Genomic DNA, 15,091 nt, shown 5'->3' with positions numbered 1-15,091 from the left:
GTTGCCTTCCCATCATCAGTGCTTTCATTGGTGGACAGGAGTTAATATGGACAGTGGCCTGTGTCTTCATAGCCCAGTACACCAAAGGGTTCAATGCTCTGTGTATTGCAACACATTCACCTCACCATTGAATTATCTGCAAATGGAACCACTGTAGCCCTTTTGTTGGTTTGGCCCAGGTGCCATAGCCTTCATGTCCTCTGGCTTCATACACACACCCTATACTCAGTTCAGACGCAACTCAAGTCACATTGGGCATATCATTGTTTCAAAAAAGTGTCAAGAAACCACTGATACACTGTGTGAACATTATTAAAATGTACAGTGGATTCAGAAAGTATTCTGACAGGTCAGGGAGGTCAGAAAGAACCAATTGGCCACTTAAGAAGAGCTATAAAATTCAGGGCGCTTGCAGTTCTTTGAAGTTCCTTTGAAGATGTAAATTGTTTCAAAGTGTCAGGAAACCACCGATACACTTCACCTTCTTTTGTACATTTTGAACCTTACCATCAAATTATCTGCAATTGAAGCCACTGCAGCCCTTCTGTTAGTCTAGCCTAGGTGACAGCCTTCACGTCCTCTAGCTTGAATGAGTCTTGGATGCCCAACAACGTTACAATATCAGAATAATACTGTAAAATAACACTCATACCTACTGACAGTCTTCACCAGTGCAGAATATATTAAGTCTTGGGTCAGAAGCACAGTGGTTGTATGGTTGGATGTAGATAGAATAATAACTCTACAATGCACTACAATTTCACCCAGGTGACTTGTAATAAGCTGTATGTGCTTTGTATCCGGCCAGTTCAAGTCACAGAGCTGAAGACGAATGTACAGTGAATGAATACAATTACATACAGTGATGTTCCTCAGAATGGCATGTGGCATTATCTTTCCCTGCTGCCCACTATTTTTCCTCTACTGTTCAGAATCTTGACTGATTTTAAGCATTTAATTATTAACCACTAGCAGACTATGATCTCTGACTGTGAGTTATATTTACTTCACTATAAAAAATTAAGAAGTATTAGATTATTATCTCTGAGCAAGAGTTATATTTACCTCTCGACATCCCCGCGTGTTAATAATTGAAAAGTCCGCTGTGATGTGCTGAGACCAGACAAGTCGAGATGGACAAAGTGGCTGGAAAAGTGAGGGATCTGTAAATGTTGGTTGAATCAAGTGTGAAATAGAGGGTTGTAGAAATGCACTTAGTGTGTCAAACCAGTGAGTGATCTGGTAAGAAGTACTGGTGGGAAAAGAGGCTGATTTTTACTGACTGGTGATCTCGTACAGGGACTTTAAACCCGACATACACTCTATACTCAATTCACATGTAGCCGCAAGTCATCATTGGGCACATCACTGACTCAAATAAGTGTCAGGAAACCACATATACACGATCCTATTGTAAACTATTGTTTATTACCAGCATGGTTTTGCTTAACTCCAGTTAATACTTCATACTTCATTTGCAAGTCATTCAGTCACAAATTGCTTTGTATTAGTGAATCAATATGAAACAGCTACTCAATTCATTCACTCAGACTGCAGACATTTCTCATGTCTGGAATGGCTTATACTCAGGGATGTAGATAGAATTGTATAATTCAGTACATTAAGTCCTCCACATACATACTTGAACATTATAAATATTATAAAATGTACAGTGGATTCAGAAAGTATTCTGAATGGAGGGGTCAGGGAGGTCAGAAAGAACCAATCGGTCACTCTATATACAGTATACACACACACACACACACTGATCAGCCATACCATTAAAACCACCTCCTTGTTTCTACACACATTGTAGTTCTACAATTGCTTACTGTAGTCCATCTGTTTCTCTGCGTGCTTTGTTAGCCCCCTTTTAAGCTGTTCTTCAATGGTCAGGACTATTCCAGGACCACCACAGAGCAGGTATTATTTAGGTGGTGGATGATTCTCAGCACTGCAGTGACACTGACATGGTGGTTGTGTGTTAGTGTGTGTTGTGCTGGTATGAGTGGATCAGACACAGCAATGCTGCTGGAGTTTTTAAATATCGTGTCCACTCACTGTCCACTCTATTAGACACTCCTACCTAGTAGATGTAGGAGATCTACAGGGTGATGTATTAGACATCACCCTGTAGATGTAAAGTCAGAGACGATCGCTCATCTATTGCTGCTGTTTTAGTTGGTCATCTTCTACACCTTCATCAGTGGTCACAGGACGCTGCCCACGGGGCGCTGTTGGCTGGATGTTTTTGGTTGGTGGACTATTCTCAGTCCAGCAGTGACAGTGAGGTGTCTGATCCACTCATACCAGCACAACACACACTAACACACCACCACCATGTCAGTGTCACTGCAGTGCTGAGAATGATCCACCACCTAAATAATACCTGCTCGGTGGTGGTTCTGTGAGGGTCCTGACCATTGAAGAACAGCATGAAAGGGGGCTAACAAAGCATGCAGAGAAACAGATGGACTACAGTCAGTAATTGTAGTACTACAAAGTGATTCTATGTGGTAAGTGGAGATGATAAAATAGACAATGTGTGTAGAAACAAGGCAGGGGTTTTAATGTTATGGCTGATATATATAATTTGTTTTATACACCTGTTTGCAATGGGAGTACATTTAATCATTAGGCGTTGTATTTACGTACTGTTGAACTTATAGTTTATTCTTTTAAAACACGTGTAGTAAAGCGACAAATTATGTGTCCTTAAGCAAATCTAACAGTTTCCAATCCTGAATTAATGGAATTACAGGAATTCTAATGACCTTTTTAACTGACAGCATCGATTAATGGCTTCTTTGTTATTTTTGGCTTGGCTTTTTGTATAGTATCATTTCTCTTTTACTCCTGCTTCTAAACGCATGAATGTTAAAATGTCCATCTTGCCCTTGTTTGATTACAGTGACACAACTACAGATTTGCCTGCAAAACCACCCCTCACAAGCTCGATACTCTTTATCATTCATTCTTTATCAACCCCCTGTAAAACACACCATTGCTCTCTGTACTCCCTGGTTAAATGGCCATCTTTGCATATGCGTCATAATTTCCACTGGTTTATGTTTATTTACAAAACTCTTCTTGGTTACTCTCCCCCTTATCTAACTCAGTTAGTGCAGCTGGTGTCTGCGACCAAGTATAATACAAGGTCCTCACAATATATCAAAGTAAAAGCCCCTAAATACAATACACTCTTCAGTTAATTATCATTTTAATTTGCTGCTTTAAATGACTGGAATCTGTTACAAAGAACAAAAACTAGACAAATTAATTTCTGTTGTTGCTTTTAAGGATTTAATCCAAGGCGTATTTAATGATACTTGTAATTGTTTTATGTGCCGTGTGATGTTTCTCTCTTCTGTTTGCTTTCTTTCCCTTTGTCCCTCTCTTCTTTGTTGGCACTTGACAGGCTGTCATTGTAAATAAGAACTTGTTCTTAGTGTCTTGCCTGGTTAAATAAAGGTAAATAAATAAATGTATTGTTAAACAGGTTAATTAGCTCATCGGAATAATACATTTTACATTTTAAATCAGTCTTGCTGCCTTGCTTTGTGGATACGATCCAAAGCTGAGTGCTTTAGATGTATGTATCAAGCAGCACAGTGGCTCGATGGGTAGCACTGTCGCCTCACAGCAAGAAGGTCCTGGGTTCTATTCCCAGGTGGAGTTTGTATGTTTTCCCTGTGTCTGCATGGTTTTCCTCTGGAAGCTCAGGTTTCCTCACACAGTACAAAAACATGCAAGTGAGGTGAATTGGAAACACTAAATTGTCCATGACTGAGTTTGACATTAAACTTGTGAACTGATGAATCTTGTGTAACCAGTATCTACCTGTTCTTGTCATGAATGTAACCAAAGTGTCTAAAACATGACGTTTAAATCCTAATAAAATAAATACATGTATGTATCCAAGTATAGCCTCAGGTTAGAATTGCAGTTTGGAAATGCCATGGCAGAAAAATAGCACATACACTGATCAGCCATAACATAAAAACCACCTCCTTGTTTTTACACTCACTGTCCATTTTATCAGCTCCACTTACCACATAGAAGCACTTTGTAGTTCTACAATTACTGACTGTAGTCCATCTGTTTCTCTGCATGCTTTGTTAGCCCCCTTTCATGCTGTTCTTCAATGGTCAGGACCACTACAGAGTAGGTATTATTTGGGTGGTGGATCATACTCAGCACTGCACTGACACTGACATGGTGGTGGTGTGTTAGTGTGTGTTGTGCTGGTATGAGTGGATAAGACACAGCAATGCTGATGGAGTTTTTAAACACCTAACTGTCACTGCTGGACTGAGAATAGTCCACCAACCAAAGATATATCCAGCCAACAGTGCCCTGTGGGCAGCGTCCTGTGACCACTGATGAATATCTCAAAGATGACCAACTCAAACAGCAGCAATAGATGAGCGATCTTCTCTGACTTTACATCTACAAGGTGGACCAACTAGGTAGGAGTGTCTAATAGAGTGGACAGTGAGTGGACACTGTATTTAAAAACTCCAGCAGTGCTGCTGTGTCTGATCCACTCATACCAGCACAACACACACTAACACACCACCACCATGTCAGTGTCACTGCAGTGCTGAGAATGATCCACCACCTAAATAATACCTGCTCTGTGGGAACCTGACCATTGAAGAACAGGGTGAAAGCAGGCCAAAAAAGTATGTAGAGAAACAGATGGTACAGTCAGTCATTGTAGAACTACAAAGTGCTCCTTTATGGTAAGTGGAGCTGATAAAATGGACAGTGAGTGTAGAAACCAGGAGGTGGTTTTAATGTTATGGCTGACACAACTCTGCCTTAATATTATGTAATACAATTTTTAAATTGGAAATCACAGTTTGTTTAAACAATGTAAAATCAGTTGTCATTGTGTGCTGGTTTATGATATGTGTTTTAAATTCCCTTTGCTCTTCCTTCATTCCAAGGGTGCACAGGGAATGCCTGGTGGAGTTGGTCAACCCGGCTTAGTAGGAGAAAAGGTATGTAAAGGTGTGTATATGTAGTAAACTGTGAACTGCTGGGATTTGTCCCTGTCCTGATGTTTCTAATTTGTACCCCCTCGTCGTTCGGAATCCAGGGTGAAGACGGAGAGGCGGGAAATCCTGGAAACGTTGGTGTACCAGGTCCCCCAGTGAGTTACCTTTCGTACTTCAGCTCTGTTGTTAGTCAGTGCACTGGTTTAGTATGTAACCATGCTGTATATGCTGCTTCGTAGGGTGATAAAGGAGAATTGGGTGAGAAGGGTGACACAGGGCCGCCAGGTGCTGCAGGACCCCTAGGAATTAGAGGCCGGGCAGGAGAGGATGGACCCAAAGGAAACCCGGTGAGTTAATTTCCATCATTTGCTGTTGACCTCATAGTGGTAATTTAAAAAAAAATAGCATTTAAGGGGCACCCAGGTGGCGCAGCAGGACATTCCGCTAGCACACCAGTGCCGAGATTCTGAACTCCTCGGTTCGAAACTTGGCGTTGCCATCGGTCGGCTGGGCGCCATCTAGCGGGCATAATTGGCAATGCCTGCAGGGAGGGATGACCGGAATATGTGGTCTTCGAACACTGATTGGCTAATAGAGGTGCCTGTGCAGAGTGTATGGGTGGAAAAGGGTTCCCTTAAGGGCTGCGCATTGGTTGGAGAAGGCGTGAGCAGCAATATACCCTCCTCAACTGCAAAAGATTGAGGATCCTCAGCAACGGAAGACAAACTGACTACTCTAAATTGGGAGAAAATGGGATTATACATCTTGTTTTATACATCTTGGGGTACTGAAAAATGGTGGGAATCAGCTTCTTCTTTATTCGTATTGCCTAAGTAACGTTTACCATGTCATATAAAACAGTTTGTCTCATTGGAGGTGCTTTGAAAAGGTCAGCGGCAAACTGATTGCCAAAAATTGCCCAAAATTGCCAACCCACATTGCAAAACGTAAAAAGTATATGGCACACATTTGCCATGTGGGTTGGCAATTTTAGCCATTGCCACAACACTCAAAGTTCAATCTGATTAAAAGAGCTAAAATTGCCACGTGGCAAATGTGTGCTGTACACAGCGCTCAGGGCAGCACAGTGGAAAGCCTTTTTGCTGTGTACCATGTGACTGTCCCCTTACAGATTCCATCACAGGGTTATTATTTCTTTAAAATATTTCACTATATTTTCTAGTCTTTAATTGCCCATGTCCAGTTTTGGAACATGTTGCAGGCATTAATTTCAGAATGAACATATATTTTTAAGTTAAAAACATAAATATATTGTTTTTGTTCCAATTCATGGAAAATATGACTTGACTACCCAAGAAAAATATTTTACAAATGCGACATGCATTTAAATGTCTTGCTTTTTATGTTTGGATTCTTTTTAACATCAGCAACATGTAAATATGTGTTAAAAATATACAAATACGGCACCCAGGTGGCACAGCGGGATATACCGTTAGCACACAGATTCTGAACTCCCTGAGCATGTAGCAGACACAGTTGGAAATGCCTGCAGAAGACAAACTTGGGCACTAGTCTACCAGGTGTGAAAAGGCCTGGACTAAAAAGGGGGTGGAGTTTTTGATGCTGTGTAAGGACCCTGGTTAGTAGCCTAACTTGCTTTTACAGAAGTGAAGAAACGCAAAGATCAGAGAGAATCCACTCAAGTATTGGTGAATAAGAAAGGGGTCGAGGGACTGCGCATGTGTCAAAGCGGCGGTCCCCAACCTTTTTTGCACCACGGACCAGTTTTATATAAGATATGATTTCACGGACCGGCGGGGGCAGGGGGATTTAACATAGAATAACTATAGAATGGAATGTCAGTGTGAATACTGAGCTTTTTTTTTTTTATGCAACAAGACACTGCTCCCACCTAGTGGTGATTAGAAACAATAACACCCGAAAAGTTTTGGAAATTTAATTGCTCTTTTAGCGACCTCTAATTATTTATTCTTTCTGTGCGGCCCGGTAATAAATGACCCAGGACCGGTACCAGTCCGTGACCCGGTGGTTGGGGACGTGTGTCAGGCGAACATACCTTCCTTGAACGTGATTTGGCCCCAAGCAGCAGAAGATTAATTGGCTATGCTAAATTGGGAGAAAAGAGAAAAAATGCATGAATAAAATAACTGCAAATATATTATTAAATATAAAAAAATAAGTCTGTGGTTTCTATAGGTAAGATCCATGTGGAAATTTGGTGGATTTTTAGGATCACAAATGTTAAGGGAATTTTATTATTATTGTAATTATTATTATTATTTATTATTATTATTATTATTATTATTGGTGCTGCACATCCATTAAGGACAAGAATGTTTGGGTCAGTTAATTCTGAAGGTCTTCATTGGTGTCCCTCCATGACAAACTTTACTTTTTAAGGTCATGCTGGAACAGGGAAGAGCCTTACCTAAACTGTTACAAAGCAATAGATGTGGCTAAAACAAACTGACCACATAGTGCATATGATGTATGTTAAAAAAGTAAAATTATTTCATATTTATTAGCAGTACTATTGCCCGTAACAAATAAGCGAATCTTTTACTAAGTGATGTTAATTAACAGCTTCATTCCCTTCAACTATGTGTTTTAGCAAAAGAAGAGCCAGGTCATAGACATTAATACTTCAGCTGGACTAAAGGATTTTCTTGATGTCAATAACAATTTCATTAATTTAATAGCAAATTTGCGGTCTTTATTTTGTATATAAGTATTTTTGTTCTCTGTAGGGTCCTATTGGATTTCCTGGAGACCCTGGACCCTCAGGAGAGGCGGGCCCTAACGTGAGTAGCGTAAATCAACTGTCACTAAGATGAAATTTTAAAATAACATAGTTTCAAGAGCTTCACCAGAGCTGAGATCTCGAATACATTGTATCGAATCTCGGCTCTGCCTTGCCGGCTGAGGCTGAGTGGCTACATGAACAACGATTGGCCTGTTGTTCAGATAAGGTGCGGGACTAAGCCGGATGGGGACTCTCTCTCAGACTAGTGTGATTACGACCTTTGCTGGCTGGTTGGTGGCGCCTGCACGGAGATGGGGAAGGAGTGCGGTAGAGCGCTGTTCCTCGCTGCACTCGTCAAGTGTAGGTGATAAGATGTTCGATTGCTGTGCACATGTCGGAGGGGGCGTGGAGCAGCCTCGTCCTCCCCAATCAGGAGCAGGGACCAGCATTAGTGAGAGGATGATTGACGGGTAGAAATTGGATGTGCTAAAGTGGGAGAAAAAGGGGTAAAATTAAATAAATAAATAAATAAATAAATAAATAAATAAATAATAAAAAAAATAACATAGTTTCATTAAATAGCTTTTAAAGTTTTTATAAATGTCCCATGTAGGGTATTGACGGTGGACCAGGAACAAAGGGAGATCACGGAGACCCTGGAAAAGCTGTAAGTATTGATAACAGTAAAAAGTGATGTGTATTCAAAAACGTATAGATTAATCTTTAACAGCGACTTGCCCGTTGTGTCTGTAGGGACCACCGGGGGCTTCTGGGGAGCCGGGTCCTCCAGGGCCACCAGGACGAAGGGTACATGTTCTGTAGACTTTGCTGAATTACTTTATGTTCTCTTGACATACAGTGAGTGATTGTCATTTATGTATTGCTTTAATTCTAACAGGGTCATGGGGGGGCACCAGGAAAAGAAGGAAGACAGGGAAAGAAGGGAGTAAAGGTGAGAGTATTTGTGTATTAATTACATTCTAAATGATATTTTCCTTAGTCCCTAGCATATAGATTAAAAACTTTCACTTTTTACAGGGCTCTCCTGGTACAGAGGGTGCAGCTGGAAAGACCGGACCTATGGGACCCCAGGGACAGCCTGGCAGACTGGGGCCAGAGGGACTACCTGGGATTCCAGGTCCTGCAGTGAGTAAAAACTGAACGTCATATTCATTATCCAGTATCATGTTTGATATCAAACTATCCGAATGTACCTAAACCATGTGGTTAATCAATCTTTCTATATCTTCTGCAGGGAGAACAGGGTTTAAATGGTCCACCTGGACAGAGTGGACCGCCCGGCCCGATGGTAGGCACTTCAATATCACTCTGGCTCTCTCATCGACTCAGCACTGAATCTAATACAGCTTTCATATACACTGTTTGGCCAATAATTGATTTAGGTTGTGATAAATTCAGCCTCCTGGGAAATTGAACCTCCTCTTTAATCATCCTTTCTCTTTTAAAGGGACCTGCCGGTCTGCCAGGGCTGAAAGGAGATCCAGGCATGAAGGGAGACAAGGTGAGAAACTTGTAATGAGGAGAAAGGATGTGAAAGACTGATGATTAGAACGTTCATAACTCCACTGTGCTAGATAGCTGGACAATTTCATATAATAATGATGAACATTCATTCAGGAAACACCCTGGACAGGTCGCCAGTCCATCACAGGGCAGACACACACTCATACACATTCACACACTCGTACTTAGAGCAACTTTAGTAGCTCCAATTGGTCTGACTGTACACTGATCAACCATAACATTAAAACCACCTCCTTGTTTCTACACTCACTGTCCATTTTATCAGCTCCACTTACCATAAAGAAGTTCTACAATTACTGACTGTAGTTCATCTGTTTCTCTACATACTTTTTTAGCCTGCTTTCACCCTGTTCTTCAAAGGTCAGGACCACTACAGAGCAGGTATTATTTAGGTGGTGGATCATTCTCAGCACTGCAGTGACACTGACATGGTGGTGGTGTGTTAGTGTGTGTTGTGCTGGTATGAGTGGATCAGACACAGCAGCGCTGCTGGAGTTTTTAAATACAGTGTCCACTCACTGTCCACTCTATTAGACACTCCTACCTAGTCGGTCCACCTTGTAGATGTAAAGTCAGAGACGATCACTCATCTATTGCTGCTGTTTGAGTTGGTCATCTTCTAGTTGGACCTTCATCAGTGGTCACAGGTTGCTGCCCATGGGGCACTGTTGGCTGGATATTTTTGGTTGGTGGACTATTCTCAGTCCAGCAGTGACAGTGAGGTGTTCAAAAACTCCATCAGCATTGCTGTGTCTAATCAACTCATACCAGCACAACACACACTAACACACCACCACCATGTCAGTGTCACTGCAGTGCTGAGAATGATCCACCACCCAAATAATACCTGCTCTGTAGTGGTCCTGGGAGAGTCCTGACCATTAAAGAACAGCATGAAAGGCGGCTAACAAATCATGCAGAGAAACAGATGGACTACAGTCAGTAATTGTAGAACTACAAAGTGCTTCTATATGGTAAGTGGAGCTGTCAAAATGGGCAGTGAGCGTAGAAACAAGGAGGTGGTTTTAATGTTTGTGTATGTGTATGTCTTTGGACTTGTGGGAGAAAACCGTAACACCTGTAGGAAACCTTCACGGACACATCCGAGGAATCAAACCCAGACCCTTCTTGCTATGAGGTGAAGGGCTGCCTTGCTGCCCAATGATGAACATTTTAAATTTATTTAACATAATTCACTATAATTAAATATTGATGAGCTGTGGTAATTTGATAGAACCAGATAAGATTTTGTTTTTTAACCTTGTGTATTCATTACAGCATATTAAATTATAAAAATCTTTATTTTCTGTGAAGCGTTTTTTCATAATGTGCTAGACACCTGACCAACCAATTATGGGCTAGTGTATTTTACCACTGCACAACCAAAGCACTGCATTCTTTAATCTGAATAATTGGATTATTTTAACATTTTAGCTAATTAAGTATTAAACCTTTATTAAATCTCACGTTTTTATCTAAATACAAAAGACTTATTGCTGGCAATGCTGTGTCTGATCATTAACCAGTGCTTACTGCATGTTTTTCAGGGACACGAAGGCCTGATCGGACTGATTGGACCATCAGGAGACATGGGCGAGAAGGGCGACCGAGGCTTGCCCGGAAATCCGGGAATAACTGGTCCCAAAGGAGACGTGGTACATAATACATCGTCTAATACCCTGGATTTGCTATAGACTTAATTCAGAATAACAGCATTTATTCATAATAATTCATTATTTTTATGTGGTCTGCAGGGTGTTGTTGGGCCTTCTGGTCCTACTGGACCCCCTGGACCTCCTGGACTTTTTGTAAGTATTTACACTTACACTGTCTTTTTTACCCTGCATATACACTGTTTGGCCAAATGATTTGGACACCTTACTAGGGATGTAACGATGCACCACAAGACAATTAAAAATCGATTCACATGTGTAACGATTCAAATCGGTTTACATGTACTGTATAATGAATCGATATTCACTTTAAACAGCAGAGGGCACTGGTGCTATTCACCTCACCTGGTTGACGTCACTACAGGGTTGCCAGGTTTGGAATTTTCCAGCCTAATTTATTTATGTGATGATACTTTTTTTATTTATATTATTCATTTATTTATTTAATGTGGGATTTATTTCATATCAGGTTTTCTTTACACAAAAAGGGAAATGTGCAGCATTGTTTTGCATAGTTTGTTCCTACCTCAGAAATAAAAGGGCATTCATTATTTAGATAAATAAAAGATAAGCACAAATACAGTATTTTATTTTATTTTTTTAAAAGATAAATAATAAAAGGAAACTTTGTCATAATTTGTCTTCAATTTCATTTTGTTTAAAAAATCGGGGATCGCAGTGTGGGTAGAGTGTATCGTTACATCTCTACACCTGACCATAAGCATAGAGGACATCCCATGATAAGGTGTACATTTAAGAATGTGTGTTCATATTATTGCATTGACAATGGATGAGAAACCCTGGCTTGCAATCAGCATTCCAGTTGTCTTGAATGGTAGGGCAGTGGTATCACAATGGTACTGGACTAGTGATCAGAAGGTTGCAGGTTCAAGCCACACCACTGCCAAGTTGCCACTGTTGGGCCACCTCAATTGCTTAAATTATATTCAGTCATTATTGTAGGTCGCTTTGGATAAAAACGTCTGCAAAATGCCATAAATGTATATAGTTTATTTTATATGCCTGTTACCAGTGGGTGTGGTGAAAAAACCTGAACTGAATAATGAGGAGCAGTGTACACATACATTTGGCTATAAAGTAATCCAAATCACACTATCCAAGATAGGGGCTCCTATTACTTTTTTACTGTTCTCAAACATGCATTATCTTATTAATGTTTTACAGGGTGCAATGGGTGAGAAGGGGTCAAAGGGAGAGCAGGTTTGTACTGTTTGTTTTATTATTTTCGTTCATGTTTTCACTTTTTTACTCTACTCATTACTCTGTGTACACTTGTTGGCTTTATTTCTTCTCTCTGGCTTTTTTAGAGTCTCTGATTAATGCAATAGTAGTAGATAATGGTCTCAGAGTGGCTATATCAGTCCTACCCTGTTTTATTGCAGTTGTGGTGGTGCATTGTTTTAGTCAAGGCTGTGTGAAAGCAATTCTGCTGCTCATCTATGTCTAAATCCCTCTATGCCAATCTCAGGATGACGTGGTGGCATTTGGGAGGTTGTCCAGATACGGTGATGACTGATTCAGGTTTTCTTTCTTCATAACAGGGAGCGGCTGGAACAAGAGGAGACCCAGGAATTGCCGGCCCATCAGGACCGCCTGTAAGCTCCTAATGACTTGCTTTCATGAATTATTAATATTACTAAAGCAACGTTAAGGAATCTGGTAATGACATGACACTACAAAAGTGTGTAGGGAATGCTGTTTGTTTCTCTTGGCTGGACTACTGCAACTCCCTTCTGGCAGGTGCTCCCATGTCCACTATTAAACCCCTGCAACTAATTTAAAATGCAGCTGCCCGCCTGGTTTTCAGCCAACCTAAACGCTGCCACATCACCCCACTGCTGCATTCTCTTTACTGGCTTCCTGTAGCTGCCTGCATCCAGTTCAAAAGAAAGATGTTTGCTTACAAAGCCAAAAATGGACCAGCTCCAAACTACCTTAGAGAACTCATCACACCCCGTTCTGTACCACCCAACCTTCAAGCCACTAGTTCGCTCGCCTTGATCCTCCACCCAGAACTCGAGGAAGATAGGCATCAAGGCTCTATTCTGTACTGGCACCCATGTGGTGGAACAAACTTCTCCTGTCTGTTCGTACATCTGAGTCTCTTGCTGTCTTCAAAAGACGATTAAAGACCCACCTCTTTACTAAGCATTTACGTTGATCAATAGCATGCACTTACTTTGAGGATGGAGTTGGTTTTATACTCCTACCTCAGGTCACTGGAAATTGTAGTTCCCAAGAACCTGAAGTTCTCCACAGCAGACACAGTGCTGTAGGATATTGTGATGAGAAGCAGCATTGAGGGTTTTCTCTGAAAGTCCACTATCATCTCTACAGACTTGAGTGTATTTAGTTCCAGGTTGCACCAAACGTTCAATTTTCTGCCTGTATGCAGACTCATGTCTGTCCTGTATTAGTCTAATGACCGTTGTGTCGCCTGCAAACTTTAGGAGTTTAAGAATTGGGTCTGTAGAGGTGCAGTCATTGGACTAGAGGAGGAACAGAGTTTTTTAACCTAATGTTAACAGCTTTAACAACTGGTATTAATTACATCTTACAAATTCTATAATTCTATGGCTATCAAGCTTGCTCAGGAATTTGTCAAATGTAGTATTAATTATAAAACACAAGTAATTTCCTTGACATTATCTACCTGGCTAATTAACTAATCCTCTCACAAATTGATTCTGTGAGGCGACTCCTCGTTCTAATAGGGTCCCCCCTGTTTTTCTTAGTTTAGCTCTGAGAGAACCACTGGGGTTTCATTGGGTCATGGGTTCTGAGGCTTATAACACCACCATAGACCAGGTTATTCTAACTGCACAAACTGTTCAATCTCCTTCTTGTATGCAGACTCATGTCTGTTCTGGATTAGTCCAATGACTGTAGTGTCGTCTGCAAACTTTAGAGAACAGAGTTTAGGAAAAGAGAGAGATCGGAGTTAGTTAACCTAATGTTAAGGCTGCTAACAGCTTTAACAACTGGTATTAATTATATCACATGGATTCTATAATTCAACAGACTCCATTAAATAGATTAAACGATTACAGAATATTGACTGCTGTAACATCTATTTATATCCATTCAGGTAAATATTGGATGGACCCAACCAGGGCTACCATAAAGATTCTATAATATTTGGTTGTTAATTATATAGACAAAGACAAAACAGGATCAGGGCTTTTGTCTTGCAAAGAAGCTTGTTGGCATTGCTGGTCATGGGTTCTGAGGCACCTATGGCAACGATTGTAATGCCACCATAGACCATAGGTTATTCTGATTGCACCAGAGCACCAACCGTTCAATCTCCTGCCTGTATGCAGACTCATGTTTGTCCTGGATTAGTCCAGTGACATAGTGTCGTATGCAGACTTTAGGAACTGGGTCTGTAGAGGTGCATTGAGAACAGAGTTAGTTAATCTAATGTTAAGCTTGCTAACAGCTTTGGTATTAATTACATTACACGAATTCTATAACACTATGGCTGTCAAGCTTGCTCAGGAATTTGTCAAATTAAGTATTAATTATAATATACAAGTAATTTTCTTGACATTATACACCTGGCTAATTAACTAATCCTCTCACAAATCGACTCCAACCGGAATCGATTCTGTGAGGCGACTCCTGGCTCTAAGGGGGTTTCACCCTTTCTTATTAGTTTAGCTCTGAAAAAACCTTTGGGGCTTCAGCTGGCAATTAATTATTGGTGGACCGAGTAGCTGGTTGGCTGGCCACAGTTGCAGACTCTATTAAATAGATTAAACGATTACAGAAAATTGACTGCTGTAACATCTATTTATATCCATTCAGGGAAATATTGGATCGACCAAACCAGGGCTACGGTAAAGATTCTATAAAATTTGGTTGCTAATCACATAGACAATGAAAAAGACAAATCAGGATCAGGGCTTTTGTCTTGCATAGAAACTTGTTGACATTGCTGGTCATGGGTTCTAAGGCCCCTATGGCATAGATTATAACGACACAATAGACCAGGTTAATCTAACTGCACCAGTGCACCAACTGTTCAATCTCTTGCCTGTATGCAGACTTATGTCCATTCAGGATTAGTCCAGTGACATAGTGTCGTATGCAAACTTTAAGAATTGGGGCTGAAGAGGTGC

General features: G+C 40.8%; 1 protein-coding gene across 1 annotated transcript in view; it reads left to right on the top strand.

Moving 5' to 3' along the window:
* col5a3a (collagen, type V, alpha 3a) overlaps positions 1–15,091 on the top strand; it is a 180,503-nt gene that overhangs the window by 152,490 nt on the left and 12,922 nt on the right. The window contains exons 49-62 of the mRNA XM_063015234.1: positions 4,953–5,006; positions 5,105–5,158; positions 5,243–5,350; positions 7,733–7,786; positions 8,342–8,395; positions 8,482–8,535; positions 8,627–8,680; positions 8,767–8,874; positions 8,984–9,037; positions 9,197–9,250; positions 10,821–10,928; positions 11,028–11,081; positions 12,132–12,167; positions 12,509–12,562. Coding sequence (XP_062871304.1) covers positions 4,953–5,006; positions 5,105–5,158; positions 5,243–5,350; positions 7,733–7,786; positions 8,342–8,395; positions 8,482–8,535; positions 8,627–8,680; positions 8,767–8,874; positions 8,984–9,037; positions 9,197–9,250; positions 10,821–10,928; positions 11,028–11,081; positions 12,132–12,167; positions 12,509–12,562 — 900 coding nt within the window. The remainder of the gene's footprint in view (positions 1–4,952; positions 5,007–5,104; positions 5,159–5,242; positions 5,351–7,732; positions 7,787–8,341; positions 8,396–8,481; positions 8,536–8,626; positions 8,681–8,766; positions 8,875–8,983; positions 9,038–9,196; positions 9,251–10,820; positions 10,929–11,027; positions 11,082–12,131; positions 12,168–12,508; positions 12,563–15,091) is intronic.

Source organism: Trichomycterus rosablanca, chromosome 2 (assembly GCF_030014385.1).
Source record: "Trichomycterus rosablanca isolate fTriRos1 chromosome 2, fTriRos1.hap1, whole genome shotgun sequence".
NCBI classification, from domain to species: domain Eukaryota; kingdom Metazoa; phylum Chordata; class Actinopteri; order Siluriformes; family Trichomycteridae; genus Trichomycterus; species Trichomycterus rosablanca.
The sequence above is the reverse complement of the archived record's forward strand: the minus strand, read 5'-3'. Positions and strand labels throughout refer to the sequence as shown.